Below are 20,373 nucleotides of genomic sequence, written 5' to 3' on the forward strand. Positions count from 1 at the left end.
ATTCTCCCTGGTCTTGTTCCTTAAAACTAAGACCTATACTTAGCCTCTGTACAATGCCTACATAAAGTTCTAATTGAAGTTGCTATAAATCAAATCAGTAAGATTAACCTGAAAGGGGGTTCACCAAGCATCCCACCCTCCTGGTCTATACATTTAATGTTGGGCTTTCTTGTGTCATTTTGTGTGAGTGTGCGTGTGTTTAAGGAATTCAACAGAATAAACACATATCACAGCAACAACCAGCTCTCCCAATGGGCACCAAGTGCCATCTACTGGTGATAAGATTGCTACACTCTGTGTAGCTCCTATGTTTAATAGAGATATCTGATAGAGATATCTAGAGATATGATATTTTGTCACTGCTGCTGTGTTGATAGTAAGATATGATGGTAGGGTATGAATGTGGTATGATAATTATTCAACTCTGGTATTTCTCACATTACTGAAAGGAAGGCCTGATTAGCGAGGGGTGCTTCTGATGCTCTCTATGAGCTTAACCAACCAGACAGTGAATAAATGCACGTGCAGCCATTATTTATTTATTCATTATTTATTTCCTGCAATCTTCTGGAGGCAAACAGGCGCTCGCTTACTCCTCAGTGCAGTGTGCAGTGATTATTTAGTCATCATTAATCTCAGTCCTCTGTTAATTCGGTCATTTATTGAATTCTATCTATCTATCTATTTCTCTCAGAGATGATGAAAGCTGTGGAAACAGACCAGTGGAGCCGGACCTGATCTCTCTGGACTATGAGTGGCTGAAAGTCTCCCAGCACTTGTAGGCTGGACGCCTCACAGAAAGGCTGCTGCAGGTGGTATTTGTTCCAGTAGACTTGTAATTGGTGGCTGGCTTCCAGTAGTAGGGTTGTGATTGGGTGGTATGTGTTCCATCAGAGTTGTGGCTAATGGTGTGTTCAATTAGACTTGGGACTGGATGATAGCTTCCAGTGGGGTTGGGATTGGGTGGTATGTGTTCCATTAGACTTGTGATGATGGGGCTGTCCCAGTGCTTTACTCAGATCTTGGTGGCATGTCATAGGCCCAGACCTGCTCTAGCCCGGCCCCCTGTGCACAGCTGGGCAGCCAATTAGGGAAAGGGAAGCAGCAGACGACCACTCTAGCATTCGGGGGAAGCTCTGCCCTCAACTTCTGCTCCAGCTGTTCCATCTGACACAGGAGAATGAGACGCGCACACACACACACACACACACACACACACACACACACACACACACACAGTCACACACACTCATAGTTGGTCAATCACATTTAGTGTAGAGTATATATTCATATATTTTCCTGTTTGAATTGATGAGATTGGCCTACCACAGCAGGTGCCAAGAACACTGTCACATTCTGGTATTTAGACATGTCAGTCTAAAGGGAAATAAGTTTTGAAAGTTCATTAAATAAAACAGAACATGTCATTGACATTTTAAAAAAATCTGAAGGCTCATGCTTGGTTTGTTGAGGAGTTGTGAAGACACACTCACACACACACACACACACACACGCACACACACACACAAAGGTGTCCATTACCTTCCAAAAGTCCTGATTTAGAAAGCGAATGTGTGTGGAGGGGATGCCCCTCCACCAGACGCGTGCTCTTGAGTAGGCCAACAGCATGGGGTTGATCTCATAGCCTGTGCATTGGAAACCCATGGTGTGGGCTCCCAGTACCTGAGAGCAGGAAACCGCAGGAAACACAGGATGAGCATCACACATTCACGGACTCTGTATTACAGCATACAGTGCTGCACACTTTGCACACGCTAATACATCGTTAGACTGTGATATGATCACACACACGCCAATACATTGTGAGACTGTGATATGATCACACACACGCTAATACATTGTTAGACTGTGATATGATCTCACACACGCTAATACATTGTTAGACTGTGATATGATCTCACACACTTACACTAATACATCTTTAGACTGTGATATGATCTCACACACTTACACTAATACATTGTTAGACTGTGATATGATCACACACACTTACACTAATACATCTTTAGGCTGTGATATGATCACACATTATATATGACAGTAAATCGTATGCGTATTTACCCTGTTGAGGCTTGTTATGTATTTCGGTCTGAGGCCCACCCACTCAGCAATCAGTGTGCAGTGGGGGTCTATGTTTTTATGTAAAACCGTCACTTCACAGTCTCAGGCAAAGAATGAAGGATACTTCAGTGGATACGTGGAAGAGGAAAAGTTAGTGATCAGGTATAGAATGAAGTATACTTTAGTGGATACATGGAAGAGGAAAAGTTAGCGATCAGGTATAGAATGAAGTATACTTTAGTGGATACGTGTCCATATACAGTCTATTCACAGTACGGATGGTGCAACTGCACGAAAATCGTGTGTCCTAATGCACCTTTGTGCACTGACTGCACATGTGGAAGTTTTCAAGTTCTGGGCTCAGGTCACGTGGAAAAACAATCTATGTATTCATGTTAATTATTCCTATAGCACACGCTTTAAAACAGAGCGACTTGGGGTCACCAAAAACATGCACGTTTTTACTGGAAGTGGATTTGACCAGTCAGCCTATATCTCCCCTTTAGCTATAGGCTGGCTATAGGTTACCTGGTCTAACCCACCTCCAGTTAATTATCCTAAGCTAGGTTAACGGCCGGGTCAGACTGGGTTAGTGCACACAGAAAGAAAAGGGTATGTATCCTCTTATCTAACTCTGGGGTCGACAGAAAATAAGATACTGTAGTTTCCCAAAAGTTGGTGTGTTCCTTTAAAAGATAATCAGCGACTGAAGTAAACAAAAACAATGCACATTCTCATTTGTGCATTTAAAAGGTAATAAATAAAGGTAATAGATTATCTCTCACCAGACGGCCATCTCCTGACCCCAGGTCTGCCAGCTGGCCTCTCCGACCCTTCAGCAGCTTCAAAACATTCTGAGTCTGCTGTTCCGGAGAGGGCATGAAAGGCACCTAGATGAACGACAATAACATGATTTATCAATGTACTGTACATGCAGGGCAGACTATTCAGAAGCAGCTTCACCTATGGCCTGGCTGCCTGACGCCAGACTGTCAAATCTCAATTGAGGTTCTACACAATGGGTGTCAGGCTGGTCCTGTTAAAAAATAAAAATAAAACATGACAATAGATGGACAAAACTGGGTCAAAAAGGTGATTACAGGCACAACCAAAACAGACAGCACATACAGCTGGGCATTACATTCTGCATCAAAAGCATGACAAAGAAATAAGAAATAACAGCTGTGTTAAAGGCAGGGCATCTGGCCTGGCTGACATCAGACTGCTTCTCAAATCTCCTTTAGTAGGCCTACTGAGAATTGGTCTGGGGATGTTTCATTCACTTCCGATTCCCAAGGGCCATAACCAGCAGTGAAGTCAACCTTAAATTGGTACATTAATTAAACTCAAATACATTTTTTATTTTTTTGTATGGGCGGGGTGAAAGCAGTGGGTGATTCACTATAATGCAATGCAATGCCATTGAAATATAAATGTTATTTCAATTACTGTGACTAACATGGGCCAATTTGGAATGCTTTGTGACCTTTAAATGTTGGCTGTTGGCCATTTGTGGTGAGTCAACCCTGGGCAAACTGCTGGAAGTTTAGGGCACTATGAAAGTGTATAATATTGCTGTAACATTTATTGTGTAAAATACTATAAAACATAATACTATATAATATATAGTTTAATAAAATATGTGTTGGATAATGTGTAAGTTGTGATGGGTTGAGTGTTATGGAGGTAGGCCTATATGGGTTGACCGTCATCTTACCTTTAGCCTGATGGGCACTCGCCGAAAACCAGGCAGAACGAACATGGCCCATATCCCATAAACTCCCGTGAATACTGTCCCAATCGCTAAGGTGAGGTGGCTGCTATTTCTAAAACGCGGGGTATGATCTTGAAGAAGCACCTCAATATTATCCTCCATTCTGTCACGTGACTCCCCTGTGGTAACATAGTGAAACATTCATTTCAGTAAAGAGCAGTAGGCGGTTAAAATAGTATTTATTGTGATAAGGTCTCCTTTGCAATGTTGCTTACCTGTTAATCCACATTTTGTAAGTTTTGGATAAAAGCGTCTGCTAAATGATGAATAATGATGAATGAATCAAGGATCACTCAGAACCGTAAACTCCTCAAGACTAGACTAAATTAACACAGAAGCATGGTAGTTTATTTGAGGTCATGAACACAGACACCCAAACCAATTTACTCTAGAATTTTTTTTGTCTCAAGCTTTTCATTCAAGACCGCATATCAGAAGCTCAAACTGAAGTGGTTTTGAATGAATAGGGTATAACAGACAGACGCCGTGTCCCGTTATTGTTTCACTTTTAGTGGCAGTCACACTACATGCTAATAAAATACGCATAAATATAACTCGTCTATGGTCGCCATTAGGAAGGATTTAAGGAAGCCGACAGAATCGCATGCAATAAATGGTAGCATACATGTTATTTGGTAGCTCGATACCAAAGACTGTGTGGATTCGCAGAATCTGACCGGTCAGATTTTCTAACGTTACCTTACGAATACCACGAGTATACTGTAGGTGGGACTGGGTCAGTTTACGGAGAACTCTACTGAAACGACATCTATTTGTCCACAAAGTCGACCTGGACAGGGGCACCAGACACCGCAGACACTCATCTCAGGCGACTGAATGAAGTTCTTCCTAGTTTTTGAAACGCATTTGATTTGTCAGGTTCAGATTAAGAAGATTGACAGGCAGCGAACCAATAGAATCGAAGATCCAGTCTTCGTATCCAGTAGCGCTTACTGAACTCACGTATGTTAGGCATAGCCTACACTGACGCACACACGCACGCTGTGGCTATTGTGACATCAAGAGCTCGCACAATCAAGCATAGAAGCAAAGATCCTTGATTACTAGCTCCGCTTGAACCTATTTTTTACAGTCTATGGCTTGAACCCTCTCTGATAGAAGTCTTCATTACAGTCAGAGAGGGTTCAAGCGGAGCTAGTAATCAAGGATCTTTGTTACAGTGCATGAAAATGCACTGTTCTGTTATCCGAAGTCTTCTTCTTCTTCTTCCCACTAAATTTCTGCAGTCTAATTCAGCTTCAATCGTTTAACGTAGAAACTTCGTTCAAACTTTGTAACGTAGGTCTTGAAAAGGAGACTTGAGGAATGTATTTTTCACTTTTGTAAACTTTATACTTTTTGAGATATTAATAGAAAACAAGCTTATTTTCCCCATAGACTTTGTATGGGGACTATGACATCATAATGGGCTAATTAACTTGATTTGCACCTGTAGCAACTTCCAGCTGCTCATCTAGGTCCCATCAAAAAGCTAGTTAAACTGATTGCACCTGTATCAACTGCTTTCTGCTCAATTAGGCCAACTCTCTCTCTGTGTATCTCCATTCTACAAGGATATAAGGCACATTCCATCCAACTTTCCATCCATTCATCCTCTTCAAACCATTCACTCATCCACCCATTAAACTATCCCATCAACATCCATTAAACAATCTGCCTATCAACATCCATTCAACTTTCTGTCTATCAACATCCATTACACACTCTATATATTTAACTATATACTCTGTCTCAGGCTTTAAACATACAATCTGGCTCTACAGATCCTGTTCAACTATTTCCTCTGCCCACAACTGTTTCAAAATAAATGTCCTCACTACAATAATTCACTATTAAATAATTTAACTATTTAAACTACTCAACTATTTAACTGTTCAGCCATTTCAACTGTCAGTTGTTATCAACTATGACTTCTGCCAACTGTTATCAAATAAAAGTTTGTTTTGCATTTTATGTTAATATACAGTATGTTTATATTTTCATGGACTGGTAATTTCCTCGAAATTACATTTTCTAGTTTAAATCTCTCTGTTGGAAAGAAGTCAATCCAGTACAATTTTGACATTAGTTTTACACTCTAGTCTAGCCTAATAGCCACCCAAGACAATGAGTTTAATGGTTGTGAGTTTGTGTGTGTGTTTTTATACAAGCTAGATGATAAAGTGAGCTGTCTGTCAGTTTATGGCCTCCTTACACCAAACAACTTTGACAAGATTTGGGAAAGATTCTTCAAAGACTGGATTCTTTTGAGTAAAGCTTGAATGGGGGGCATTAGTTAAAAGACTACAATCTTTTAAGAATCTTTCCCAAATCTTGTCAAAGTTGTTTGGTGTAAGGTGGCCATTACATGTGGCTTCTTGGCTCCATGGTTACGTGAGCATCATGCTAGGAGTAGAATGCATCAGGCTATGCTTACCTGTGTGTGAGAAAAAATTAGCCATATGTAACACAATACATGTGCTATGTATTTGTATAATGTATGCTATGTGCTAGGGTTGTGCAAAATTCCAGAATTGAATTGAAACTGGCTCTTAAATTCCAATTCAAATCTTGAATTTCACTTGCATTTCAATGTAGGTATTAAACAGGAAGCAGAATTGCAATTTTGCACAACCCTGCTATGTGCTTCTCTTCTCTCTGTGTGGATTCCTCTGAGTGCACTTTATGTCAGCTGTAAGACTGAGTACACTGGGTTAGGCCACTATACCCATGAGCAAGGCTGGGCTGGTGCAAACATGTCTCCTCTTATCCTCCAGTAATAGTATTGATAGATGTAGTAGTAACTCCTGTTTTCTCTTATCCTCCATGATAGTATTGATAGCTGTAGTAGTAACTCCTGTTCCCTCTTATCCTCCAGTAAAAGTATTGATAGATGTAGTAGTAACTCCTAGCAAAGGACTCCTCTGCACTGTAACTTGAATGTTAAAGTCTTTCTTTAAGTCGCTTGGATAAAAGTGTATGCTAAATAAATAAATAAATAAATAAACAAATAAATAAATAAATAAATAAACAAACAAACAAACAAACAAACAAATAAATAAATGTAAATGTATCATTTCATTAGTCACTGTAGAAGTTGCTATTGAGTGATCTACCTGTGTCGTATTACCACTTACCAAAAGTGCAGATAAGGCTTGTTTAACACAGTTTATCATTACAAATATATGCTTAGTGTTTGATATCTGCCATGGCACGGTTATAACATGGTTTTGCAAATCTTATGATGGTTTCAGCAGCTGTTTGACAGTAGGAGACAGTGTGTTGAGCAATATTAGCTGAATGTGAGAAAAAGTGTGACAGGTTAGAAATCTTCTACAATCAGTGACGGTACCTTTAATGCTGAGCATGCACAAATACAAAGTGTGCCTGTCTGAGCATGTACTGTATTAGAGGCGAAACCCAAATGTGTGTGTATGCGTATGTGTGTGTGTACATGAGGCGGTGGCAGCCACTCCTCCAGAGCTTACAGAGGTATGTGACGAGTGTTTCATACTGCAATAATGATCTCTTTGTTCATATAAATCAACTGGTTGAACAAGGTACTTAAAAAGGTTTCTTTTTTTCCCTTCATATGGGATTATAGTTTCCTCTCTTCTCCAGGTCTATTTTGAGGATAACTGTATTCTCTTTGCTCGAGGTCTTATCTAAATAGCCTCTCCTGTGTCCAGTTGTACTTAAACAGTGTGTACATTACGTCTTCCTCCACGTCAGCATTATTTCCTCTATAACTATACAGACCAAAATCCTCATGCCCAAGTCTGAATTCAACTTTTAAAAAAGAGAGGGTAACACTTTATTTTAATGTGTCACTGTTACAGTGTACCTACCTAATTAGGTATAGTGGTACAACCTGTGTAACAACATGTACTATCAGGTACTATCATTGTACTTGCATTATGTATTTGTGGGTACCTACATATAGTTGTTACATTGTAATACTGAGTGCTTTTACAAAACTTTGCCAATTTGCCTAAATTTTCATCAGAGGCAAAGAGCTGACCTGAGACCTGCTGGATGGGGTAAATTTGGTCATGATAGATTTGATATACAAAGCATTCTTAGCTCCAGTCAAGGCCTCATTGTCTTCAGTGTACATGTAACAGCTGTGCTGCTACAACCTTGTTACTCTTTGATACAGTGGAATAAACCTATTAAGTGTACCAGTTAATTACTTACATGTACATATGACATGTATGTTATGTCTTCGATGTCTTGGAACAGGTCTACTAATTCACTACATAGTACATATATCAACTGTGTTGGTACACACTTGAAGTGAAGTGTACCAGTTAAAGGAGAATTCCGGTGTGATATTGACCTAAAGTGTATTGAAACATGATACCGAGTGTGAACGTATGTCTCATAGCCCATCTCGGCTTGTCCCCTGCACTCCAAAATCTGGCGCTAGTTAGCCGATGCTACCAACAGCTTTTTCAATAGTGGTGCTTCGGCATCGGGCTAGCCATGCAAATAAATCACTGTTTTACACCCATTTACGAGGCTCAGTGTATCTCCACACTTCATTGGTAGACTTCCGAGGGCCCTGACATTTAAAACGAGACATTGAGAACTTTGAAAAAGCACTGGTAGTTTACTTACAAGACGATTTATACAGACAGTATCTTCACGAAGTTTAGCGTTTGCAGCCATCTTGAATTTAGTCACGATAAGTCGAGCAACGAGTAAGAATGAACAGGTACAGTATGATAAGGGATCAGATTCCAAAAATAATTCAGTGGAAATGCATGGATTCCAGTTTCTTCCAGTAGCAGCACCTGGAATCCATGCATTTCCACTGAATTATTTTTGGAATCTGATCTTGTGTCTTGGAACATGTCTGCCATTACCCTACATACTGTAGTACATATATCAACTGTGTTGGTACACATTTATTACTCTTTTGATACAGTGGAATAAACCCATTAAAATAAAGTGTACCAGTTAAGTACTTACATCTACATATATACATCCTGTCAATGATGTTATGCATCCTGTAATTGATGTGTTGAAACGTGTCTGCTGTTACACCACACAGTACATGTGAATTAGTAGACCTGTTCCAAGACAAGACCTGTTCCAGTTTATTCCACTGTATCAAAGAGTAACAAGGTTGTAGCAGCACAGCTGTTACATGTACACTGAAGACAATGAGGCCTTGACTGGAGCTAAGCATGCTTTGTATATCAAATCTATCATGACCCGATTTACCCCATCCAGCAGGTCTCAGGTCAGCTCTTTGCCTCTGATAAAAATTTAGGAAAATTGGCAAAGTTTTGCAAAAGCACTCAGTATTACAATGTAACAACTATATGTAGGTACCCACAAATACATTATGCAAGTACAATGATAGTACCTGATAGTACATGTTGTTACACAGGTTGTACCACTGTACCTAATTAGGTAGGTACATTGTAACAGTGACACATTAAAATAAAGTGTTACCAAAGAGGGTGATACATTAACTCTGCAACTACTCTTAGGCTATTAAAAAGACTGAAGACAGTAAAAGATCAGTAACATGTCTCATGTGTACTTACAGAGAAAAAAATATTGCATATAGATGTTATAGAAACTACAGAAAACATATACTGTACCTGTATACTTTACCAAAGCATCCTGACGTATGAATTATACAACTACACCTCAACATATCTGCCATTTACAATAACAGATTGTAAATGACAGATGACATGCATCATTGCTGTTTATAAAAATGTTCACAAGTAGGCAGAATCAAACCCATGCGTTTATTTAGTTTGTTCAATATAAAATGTTCCTTTCTTGTTTTCATTCTCTAAATTGCATGTGCAGATAAAGTCCTACAATGCAGTCCAAGACCGCACATTGAAATATAAATGAAGGAAGGTTAATTCCTTTGTTGCATTTAATACATACCATATTGGCATAACAATAACAATAACCAACATAACAATTATAATAGCCACAAATGGCTTTGGTCCAGGGCTGCTAAATGCTACAGTTTGCGTGTCTTGAAAAGAAGCCCTCTATTGCCATCTAGTGGTGAATCAAGGAGCAGGCTGCAGTTATGTGTAGGAGTGTAAGTGTGTGTGTGTGTGTGTGTGTGTGTGTGTGTGTGTGTGTGCGCGCACAGGCATGCACTTCAACACCTGATGATGATCCAGAAGACCTGTCCATCATTATAATAAACTTGGGTGAAACTCCACACACTCAACTGAGAATGCAGTGACATATTTCAGCCTGCAGATGGCAACCTAACAGCTTGTGTTCACACCACAACCCCAATCTCCTTATCAAAAACCTTTGTTTGGTATTGCTCCATAGGAATTACAACTGCAGCCATGCCATGAGAGTCATGTTAAAAATATGGTACTTGTTCTGCCTTAGAATTCAGGCTACATACAGTAGGTGTAGATAGATGAAAACTGCCAGCCAGCAACAACAAATGCAAGTAAATGTAAGTAAGGCACAGCCCTGGGGCCTAACGCCAGCGGCATTCTCCTTCTCATTCAATGTGACTTTAGTTTGTCCAGCCTCATCTCTCTAAAGGTCTAACGTCACTTTTCCTTTATTCATTTTAGAAAAACTAGTTAGCATATAGCATTAGCACAGGGATAGTGTAAAAATAATAAAAAAGGTCTATCCTCTTAACTTAAGTTGCTATACACGGGATCACAAGTAGTAGGGGTAATGGAACTAACAGTCATTCTTTAAAGGTGCAATGTGTAGAATTTAGGGTGATCTATTAGCAGAAATACAGTATAGTATTCGCAATCTTGTTTTCTTTAGTCACCTATATCACCTGTAATGATGAAGGACTATGTGTTGTTATCTAAGAATGAGCCCTTAGTATTTCCATAAGGAGAGGGTCCTTCCTACATGTTTCTACAGCAGCCCAGAAGGGACAAACCAAGACACTAGCTCTAGAGAGGGCCTTTGCATTTTCTTAGACCCATGGTGGCCACTGTAGCTTCCCCTACACACTTTGAAAGGGAGAGGTATTTAGTTGGTTGCAATCTGCAGTCCCTACAGCTGACAATAAATTCTACATCGTGCACCTTTAAAAACAAAACATGACGGGACAAAATCTGAGGACACAGTGCAGTAAACAGACAAGAATAAGGTCTAGCGGTGAGGACAGAACTGGCACGAAAAGGAATTCATGTCAGTGATAGATAGCAAAGACTTGGGGTTAAAGGTATAGTCTTCAATCCCAGCCCTTCGGTGTTCTTGAAGCACTGTTGTCAATTGGCTGCAACAGTGCATGTATGGGTTGGTTTGAACTGTTCTGTTTCCCACAGAGGGTTGGGTACAAAATCTCTAACAGAGTTGTTTTGAATGCAAACACAAACATGGGCAGTTAGAGGACCAAGGGGAGCAATTTGACTAGAAGTGTACTGGGATTAGAATTGTGGACTGAGCCTTTAACTAATAACCATAAACTAATAACAAAATCAGCTCTGCATACAGCCAGTCACGTAAGGGGAAACTGCCTGCCTCTATGGGCCTACTTTAGTTTGCTTAGTGTGGAGGTGTGTTGTTGAGATACTACAAGCTCAGATGAGTGGAAGCCATTCTGATTAGGAACGCCTTAGGTTGCTGCTTATTAGTAGAGGGGTGAGCTTCTCTTATAAAAAATAACTAAACTTCTTCAAGTGTCAATACTGCCGTTTTCTGAGGAATTATTTGCAGTTCATATGCAGGAAATGCAATGTTTTGCACATGGAAAAGCTACATTGCACTACACAGAACTGCAATTTCCTGCACAAATCTGTAATATTTTGCACAGAAAAACAGCAGTACACACCTACCCCAGTTTTTTGTCCCATAACTGCAGTTGTTTTTTGTAAGGGTTTAGGCATAGAGGCCTGGCCTGGCTTTTGGTTTCATTTCACACAGCAGCACAAACTCCACACTCTTATCAGGAAAAACTCACTCTCTTTTAAAAGTTACACCATTAAAGCAAACGTTTGTTACAATAGGTGTGTTTATCTAAACTGATTGACGCTCTGGTAAAACATCAGAGCATTGCTTCAAGCATCAGCTATCAGTACTGGTGGGCTAGGCAAACAGAAAGAAGCTTAGTACTGGTGGGCTAGGCTAATAGACAGAAGCTATTAGTACTGGTGGGCTAGGCTAATAGAAAGAAGCTATTAGTACTGGTGGGCTAGGTGAATAGACAGAAGCTATTAGTACTGGTGGGCTAGGCTAATAGACAGAAGCTATTAGTACTGGTGGGCTAGGCGAATAGACAGAGTACTGGTGGGCTAGGCGAATAGACAACAGAAGAAAGAGTGTGAGGTAAGAGTTTGCTAGAAGTGAACATGATCATGTAAGGGAATGATGAATGACATGGGCAAAACAACCTGATTATAAACTGTTTTGGGTAGGAAATTGGGAATGATGTTTTAGATAGAATGAGCTAAATAGCTAGTGTGTTCAAACAAACAAAGCAGGGCTGGTCTGCCCCGGAGGGTGGTGTGAAATCTCTGAATAACCTCGACATAACAGTACCACAAAGAATGTAGCCCTAACCATAACTCACAGATTATCGACTCCCTATCAGTATATCAGGAAGATTAGCTTCCTACATAATCCCAAATGATCAGCACACGACCCCAATAAAAACACTTCCTATACTATTTGACCCCTGACCCCAATGAAAAGACTGCCTAATCAATCCCACGGGATCTACCCCTGACAACGATAACACAAATCCCTCCTTAATCCAAAGAGGTTTTCCCATTGGCCATTTAGTGCCAATAAGAGTATTATTTGCAAGAAAATGTGTACACTTGAAAGCTTTGTTTTGAAACTGACTAAGGAAGCAGACTGAGGAACTGCACCTAAGCTCATCTGGATAAGGTAGTCTGAGTTTGGTAACAATGAAACGGTCTAATTAGCCAAACCCTGACCTAGTTAGCACTGTTCGTTCAGCATGACGCGAGCTTCTGGGTACCCAGATTAAGTTAGCACTAAAGTTTTGATGTGGGTATGTGATCAAGGCAAGTGGTAACATCAATTGTATCAAACATATGGGCTTTTATGGGTAGAGCAGCAAAAAAATAGCAGTTCAACACTAATTTAGCAATGCACACGATTTTCAGAAGTCTCTACTGACTGCAACTCACCTTTGGTACAAGTCATTAGTAAACTAAAGCTCAAAGAAACACCAAAGAACTTTTCCTCTGTCGCACGCATGCTATTTGTTTATCCAGCACCGGCTCTGCAAATAACACTGTCCACGGACAAGGTAGAATATGTTGCATGATCTTATGAAAGTATGATGTATTGCGCATCAGAGCCTTACATTTTTTACCACAGTGAACAGACAAGAGGTGTCTTGATAATGTCAAATGGCCCAAGGGTCAGTAGAACTAATGACTAGATGAACCTGCAAAGCAGAGTGACGAGGATAGTAAGACCTGGGTCTGGTCTCTCTAGAAAATGAGGATAGTAAGACCTGGGTTTGGTCTCTCTAGTAAATGAGGATAGTAAGACCTGGGTTTGGTCTCTCTAGTAAATGAGGATAGTAAGACCTGGGTTTGGTCTCTCTAGTAAATGAGGATAGTAAGACCTGGGTTTGGTCTCTCTAGTAAATGAGGATAGTAAGACCTGGGTCTGGTCTCTCTAGCAAATAAGGTGTGACCTCCCCAAATGCCCACCTCCTAGACATGCTGAGATGAGACATATGGCATGGACAGTAAGTGGCTGCACTAACCTACAACAAATGGATAGATAGATAGAGAGATATATGTGCTTTATTGCCACACAACAATGTTGGTGAGCTCTGCAACTGGGAGACGAGGGATGGAGGAGTGTTTGGGCAATAAAGGTGTTGCTCAGTTAGGAAAGAATTGGTGGACGTTGGGTTTTAAAGGTGTTTGTGGAGTGGTGTGCTATTGAGTGTTGGGGTTGTTCATGATGTTATTAATTAGTTGTAGTTGTTGGATGGTCACGATGTTGGGGAATAGGGAGTTAGTGATAGTTGTTGGATGGTGAGGATGTTGGGAGAAGGGACTTGGTGATAGTTGTTGGAAGGTGAGGATGTTGGGGATTAGGGACTTGGTGATAGTTGTTGGATGGTGAGGATGTTGGGGAGTAGGGAGTTGTTGGGTGTTGGGCATGGTAAGGGTGTTGGGAAGTAGGGAGTTGTTGGGTGTTGGGCACGGTTGAGTGTTGAGGGTGTTGGGTATTAGACTGTTGACTGTTGAGGGTGTTGAGTGTGTTGGGTATTAGACATGTTGGCCTAATGCTGAGGGAGTTTGTTAATGGATTTCTGTATTAAGGGCATGTTTATCTGTTCAAGCATAAGAAGGGTACGACTCCTGTTCAACAGGCACATTAGAGACTAAGAAACATATGAACATCATCAATGTATTACTGTATAAAGACATGTAGCGTAGCATTACAAACATAACTGCGAGGTGACATTGAGGTAACAAAGGGCAGTTCTGGGCTGTTTGCTCTGAGCTGACAAACAAACAAACAAACAAACAAATAAAAAGAGATTTTGTTCAAATATGTCCACCACACCCTGCAAGGGGCATCCTGTAATTTGCACACAATCCACAAAATCAAGCGGACTTTTCTCACCATGAAAAGAAGAAGAATGTCCATTTAGTCAAATGTTAAATGTGATCTACAAAATAATGCACGAGGCAACAACACCTTTGCAGCTGCATGTATAAATCTTGTTTAAGGAAGACTTCACCCTGGAAGGTGTCTGAACACACACACACCCACACAGACAAACACACACACAGGTTCTTTCTATCACACACTAAACTAATGCAGACCCCTAGATTGAGTGTAGACAGAAGGACAGAAGCAGGTAAACAATGTGAAGCAGAACCAGGGCCAGAGATTCCTGAGAGCAGACACTCCCCCCTCCAACCAGCAGACACTCTACTTTCCAAACACCAGAGACTCTCTACTCTCCAACCACCAGAGACTCTACTCTCCAACCACCAGAGATTTTCTACTCTCCAAACGCCAGAGACTTTTTTACTCTCCAAACGCCAGAGACTCTCTACTCTCCAAACACCAGAGACTTTCTACTCTTCAAACGCCAGAGACACTCCACTCTCCAAACAGCAGAGACTCTACTCTCCAAACGCCAGAGACTCTCTACTCTCCAAACACCAGAGACTCCACCCTCCAACTAGCAGAGACTGTCTACTCTCCAAATACCGGACTCTACTCTCCAACCAGCAGAGACTCTCTACCCTCCAACCAGCAGAGACATTTCACAGACACTCTACTATCCTGAGAGCGGAGATACTCTACTATGTGGAAAAAGCAAACCCAGCTGGGTGAGGGATCAGTGGTCAGTCCTCAGGAGAGCCCCATGTGTGCTTTGGAGCTTCAGTATTTAGAATTAGTGCTCTTCCCAACAGGACTCAGGCATACACACACCCACATTGACACACACACACACACACACACACACACACAAGGCTATGTGTCACTAGGCCCCAGTTCCTCTTGTGCTGTCCGCTCCTCCCCTTCCTGGGAGGACTGGGGATCCTGTGTGCAAAGTGTCTGACTGTCCCCACTACTCTTTTTCTTCTCCTCTTCCTCTTCCTCTTCCTCCTCCTCCACACTGCCGCTGTCCTTCTCCGTGTCCGTCTCGCCGTCCTCCTCCAGCGTCAGCTCGAAGTGGAAGCGGTCGCCGGGCCGCGCGTGCGCGTTGCTGGGCGACGGGCTCTGCGGGATGGCGCTCTGGTACCAGTCCCGGTTCTCCTGCAGAGTGTCCAGCAGCTCCTGCGCGTCCGGCAGCACCAGGTCCGCCCACGTCTCCCACAGCGGATGCACGATGTAGTCGATGAACCCCACCTGCAAAGAAGAAGGAGGTTACTCTGGGTGTGTGTGTGTGTGTGTGTGTGTGTACTGTATGTGTGTGTGTGTATATGTGTACTATATGTGTATGTGTGTGTGTGTGTATACGTGTATGTGTGTGTGTGTGTGTACCTGGCTCTTCTCCACAGAGGCGGTGAGTTTGTCACACATTGGACTGATCTCCATGCTGCGTTCTCTCTCGCGGTCACCCTGGCAGAAGAACTCCTGCATGATTCGCTCGGTCCATTGGCGGTACAGAGCCAGGGGCTTGGTGGGGTTGCTCAGGTCAGCACAGTGGACCATGTTCTGCAGAACCTGAACGTTAGAGCCGACACAAACACGTCAGCAATCTAACACAAATGCACGGACTCACAGCACCAGACTCATCTGAACTGAATCGCATGAATATGAACTGATGTGAATGGACTTTAAAAGGCAACTGACTAGTGTTAATTTTGTCACCTATTTTTTATTTAGTCTTAGGGCCCTATCATGACATTCTAAATTGCATTGTCACTCGTCAAAAGTCTATTCAAATTTAGTAGGATGTCCAGTTCACATTGGGAGGGGTTTCGTTATCAAAAGTGGAGCGCATGGTGCAACAAGGTGTTCCTAGGTTTTTTAATCAGTCATATGGGTGTGTTTGGGGCGTAACATCATTTTAAACCAATGAAAATGACATCTGTCATTCCCTTTAACGGCGCAAAGCGCGATATGTCAAATAAATGCATCGGTATTTTGGCATTCAACGGCGCATTTGAAGGAGGCTGCTTGCGAGACCGTATGGAATAGTCATTCTTAAACCATGATTTCTAAAACCTACCATAGCCTTCACGCATTTGCACTCGTCTATTATTTGAACTCGTTGGCAAAGTGAAACTAACTTCACCAAGGAGTTAGTCAACGGCAAGACAGTGATATGCAGTTACTTTCACTATCGACTGACAATGGGTTACCACCGAAAACATAGGCTGGAAAAAGCAACACTTACCCTAATGTTGATCAAATGACTGAATAAAACAACATTTATCCTGCAGAGGAGTTGCTTATATCTCGTGACAGTGCGTCTTCAGCTGTGCTCCATACGTGTCTCTCGCCTCTCCCCTAATCACTTTTAACCGTCATTACCAATTTGCAAATGATGGTGAATAACTACTCATCATGAGATGTACAGTATTTCGTAATATCTTTATTCTAATTATGTTTCCCATTGTAATCGTGCAATTTGTAATGCTTTGCATGGACGTGCGCTGGTGTGCGTTCATGAATGATAGAAGGATGGTGCGTGCACCTGCCAATATGACTGTTGACATGCGCTCTTAAAATAGCATATGAACAACTCGCCATTGACTTCTTACCAGGTTTAGGTGGTGTACGATAGCGATTTTTAGACAACACGCTAGGCCCCTCCCTAGGTTGTTAATTGCCACACCCCTGGGCGCAATGTTTAAAAAATAAACGTGCAAAATACCGAATTCAACTTTGCGCGGGTGAAAAACAAACTTTACCCCATGCGCTGGTGTCCAAAATACAGCCCTTAGTCTTAGTCTTGTGACGAAATGTCCTTTTTAGTCTTTGTCATATTTAGTCATTCAAATATCATTTTTGTTAGTCAAGTTTTAGTCAACTAAAAGTCTTGTCATTTTAGTCTAGTTTTAGTCAAAAGAAAACTAAAGCTATCTTAGTCTTAGTCAGTTTTAGTCAAAACATTTTAGTCTTTTTTATAACAAATTATTTCTGATTACCATTTCAGTCAAATAGTGTTTCACACATCTCAATTTTCTAACAATATTGTGTGTCCACAGGGCTACTCGACTGTTATAATTACTCATTCTGATTTTTTTGTCAGTCAGTACATGCACAGGTAAGTCGAGCTACAGCTATAGCTCGGCTGGGATTTGGCCATAGACAGTAAAAGATTTGACTGGACCACTGTCATGATCTTCATAGACCAGTGTTTCACAAAGTGTGGTCCGGGGACCACTGGTGGTCCGCAAGCTATCCCAAGTGGTCCACGAGCAGATGTGGTAAAATATAATATAGATGAGTGTTTTGCAATATTGAACCAACTTGTATGTAAATTCAAACTGTTCTACAACACTGTCTATGTCAGATATGCCAGTTTAAATCATATGAATCCTCTGACACAATTAAAGAAAGTGCAAAGACAATAAGCAAGGTGGTTCAGTGAGTATTGTGTAGGCTAATATACTGCTAGGTCTATTTTTTTTTTAGCTAGGTGGTCCGTGCGTTTCTTTTTTATTGATTAGTTAAGTGGTCCTTCATCTGAAAAAGTTAGTGAGAAACACTGTCTTGGACCCAAGTATGAATGTTTTACTCCACCACGCTAGATGGCGATATGCGCCCAAACGCAACACAAACTCTCAATCTTAGCTAACTTGCTAGCGAACTTTCCATATTAGCTTACTTGCTAGCAAACTTTGCATCATCAGTGTAACTAATTAAATAGTTGACATTACTTGCTGAAAATTTTCGTATGGACATTCTGGGGGATGTTAATTTGTATATGTATGAGAGAAGCTTCAACTTCTGGGTATATAGCATTGTGGCATAAAGCCTAACTATGGCAGAAATCTCCGGTGTTCTTGTTCCATGTAGTTTCCTAATGCAGCCACAGGGTTGCAGCAACAGCACGTAGACTAGCCTACAGGAAAGCTGCTGCGCATGAACCATGAACTCATTCGGAATATTTTGAAAAGGTAACAGCTATTCTGTCTTCTCATTTTGTAGACGAAAATGGAAGAGAAATTTTATCTTAGTTTTTATTTCATGCAAAACATTTTAGTCTCGTCTTTTTTCGTCAACAATAATGCATCTTAAGATAGTCTTAGTCAGTGTTTCAGGACAATAGTACATTCTCGTCATCATCTCGTCTTAGTCATGGAAAAAAAGGTTGTTGGCGAACATTTTTCCTCTCGTCTCGTCTGACGAAATTAACACTACAACTGACTGACATGCACAAACACATTCAAATGGACATAAAAACTCATACGAATGGACATAGTCACAAGACATTAGACAAATTCTGAATAAATCTCGGTATAAACAAGCTCATTTAACCACAAACTGACTCACATGGACTGATTTAGAAGAACAGAATAATTTGAACACATGACTCACTGACTCACATAGTGCTACTAGTATCTCAACTGGGCATGTGTACACAATATGTGCACCTACACTGATAAACACAATGTTGATTACAATGGACAGTATAAGATGCATGGTGTATAAACTGCATGACAGTGTTTTCTGCAAATAATAAAGAAAAGTTCATAGGCCGAACCGCATTTTTTTAAACATTGGTTCATTGTGTCATAAAAAAACTACATTCCATGAGGTTATCGACGTCAAGCTATACCCTGCTATACATAGGTTTACTAGTCACTCACTGTTCACTGTTTATTTCAATTCACTTACATAAAAAGTCCTTATGCCATTGGCATAATGCCACTATCACATTAATAATACTAATACACTAATATTACATTTTAGATAAATAGCCTAAATCACTATACTGTAATAATACTCACACTTTAGATAAATAGCCTAAATCACTGATAGAGAGGGAATACAATCTACAGAAAGTGTTGTGCGGCTGTGGTACACACATAAAAAAGAAAATTAGAGAGAATAATTAAGATGAGATGCATTCTCATTTGTAATTCTTGGTCATAAGGTGTGTGTGTGAGTAAGTGGTACCTGTATCCTGTCATTGTAGTTGTCTAACAGCAGCACTCCTGAACTTGTGACCTTCTTGGTTTCCACCATGGTCTTAAGGTCAGCCAGCAAGTTCATGTGCTTGGACATGTCAGTGGCCAGCACCTGCAGTACACACACACACACACACACACACACACACACACACACACACACACACACACACACACACACACACACACACACACACACACACACACCATACACGCACACGGTAAGGCAAATGTAGGCCAGTCCGAAATGAGTCTAAGAGATTGTGTATGTGAACTAAAAGTTCTATGTGCTAGAGTTACAGTCAGATTTAGAGGTAGAGTGTGTGTGTGAGAGAGAGACAGAGAAAGACAACGAGCGAGAGAGAGACAGAATGAGGGAAAGGGAGATAGAGAGAGAGAATGAGGGAAAGGGAGATAGAGAGAGAGAATGAAGGAAAGGGAGATAGAGAGAGAGAATGAAGGAAAGGGAGATAGAGAGATAATAATTAGTGTGTGTATGCATGTGTGTGTGTTCTCTGACCATGTCGATGACCAGCTTCCTGAGTGAGCTGTGCTGCTTCCTGCTCAGGTTCTGGAAGATGTCGCAGTTCTCCTCCTGCAGCAGCTTGAAGCCCACGGCCAGGTGGTGGTTCTCCAACACCGACACGTCGTTATACATGAGAGCCAGCTCAGAGTCTAAAACACACACACACACACACACACACACACACACACGCACACATACGCACACATACGCACACAAACACACTCACACACACACACACAAACATACATGCAAAAACAAACACACACACATATGGTTAGTATAAGGAACTGGTTGGAGTCAACACAATGATTGGGGTAAAAAGTGAGTGTGTGATTATGGATGAGCGGGTTTTTACTTGTGTGTGTGTGTGTGTGTGTGTCTGTGAGAGAGAGAGAGAAGAGAGAGAGAGAGAGAGA

At 41.2% G+C, this 20,373-nt stretch overlaps 2 protein-coding genes across 10 annotated transcripts in view; both read right to left on the reverse strand.

Annotated features, from left to right (window-relative positions):
• Positions 1–523: 523 nt before the first annotated feature.
• Positions 524–4,799, reverse strand: LOC121680423 (adenine nucleotide translocase lysine N-methyltransferase-like). Of its 2 annotated transcripts, none has more exons than XM_042059800.1 (6): positions 4,072–4,549; positions 3,800–3,975; positions 2,868–2,972; positions 1,543–1,683; positions 1,327–1,377; positions 524–1,167 (listed from the first exon to the last, which is right to left on the reverse strand). In XM_042059800.1, the coding sequence occupies exons 2-6, from the start codon at positions 3,956–3,958 to the stop codon at positions 1,012–1,014; spliced, it is 612 nt and encodes a 203-aa protein (XP_041915734.1). In that variant the 5' UTR covers positions 3,959–3,975; positions 4,072–4,549; the 3' UTR covers positions 524–1,011. The 2 variants fall into 2 exon arrangements, with proteins under 2 accessions (XP_041915734.1, XP_041915733.1); XM_042059799.1 differs by lacking the exon at positions 4,072–4,549 and adding an exon at positions 4,556–4,799 and having other exon boundaries at positions 525–1,167.
• Positions 4,800–14,131: 9,332 nt separating this feature from the next.
• Positions 14,132–20,373, reverse strand: part of LOC121680330 (cAMP-specific 3',5'-cyclic phosphodiesterase 4D-like) — a 59,525-nt gene continuing 53,283 nt past the window's right edge. For all 8 annotated transcript variants that reach the window (XM_042059650.1, XM_042059651.1, XM_042059656.1 and 5 more), the window contains 4 exons: positions 19,952–20,106; positions 19,421–19,543; positions 15,830–16,012; positions 14,132–15,694 (listed from right to left, as the gene is read on the reverse strand). In XM_042059650.1, coding sequence (XP_041915584.1) covers positions 15,317–15,694; positions 15,830–16,012; positions 19,421–19,543; positions 19,952–20,106 — 839 coding nt within the window. In that variant the 3' untranslated portion in view covers positions 14,132–15,316. The remainder of the gene's footprint in view (positions 15,695–15,829; positions 16,013–19,420; positions 19,544–19,951; positions 20,107–20,373) is intronic.

This window comes from Alosa sapidissima, chromosome 13 (assembly GCF_018492685.1).
Source record: "Alosa sapidissima isolate fAloSap1 chromosome 13, fAloSap1.pri, whole genome shotgun sequence".
NCBI classification, from domain to species: domain Eukaryota; kingdom Metazoa; phylum Chordata; class Actinopteri; order Clupeiformes; family Clupeidae; genus Alosa; species Alosa sapidissima.

What these genes read in the sequence shown, in the direction of transcription:
- LOC121680423 (XM_042059800.1), bottom strand. Translation starts at nt 3,958, where the DNA reads ATGGAGGATAATATTGAGGTGCTTCTTCAAGATCATACCCCGCGTTTT. An exon ending in GGTCAGGAGATGGCCGTCTG is followed by an intron (nt 1,684 to 2,867) that starts GTGAGAGATAAT and finishes TCCTGCTCTCAG; the next exon opens with GTACTGGGAGCCCACACCAT. An exon ending in TGTTCTTGGCACCTGCTGTG is followed by an intron (nt 1,168 to 1,326) that starts GTAGGCCAATCT and finishes CTCCTGTGTCAG; the next exon opens with ATGGAACAGCTGGAGCAGAA.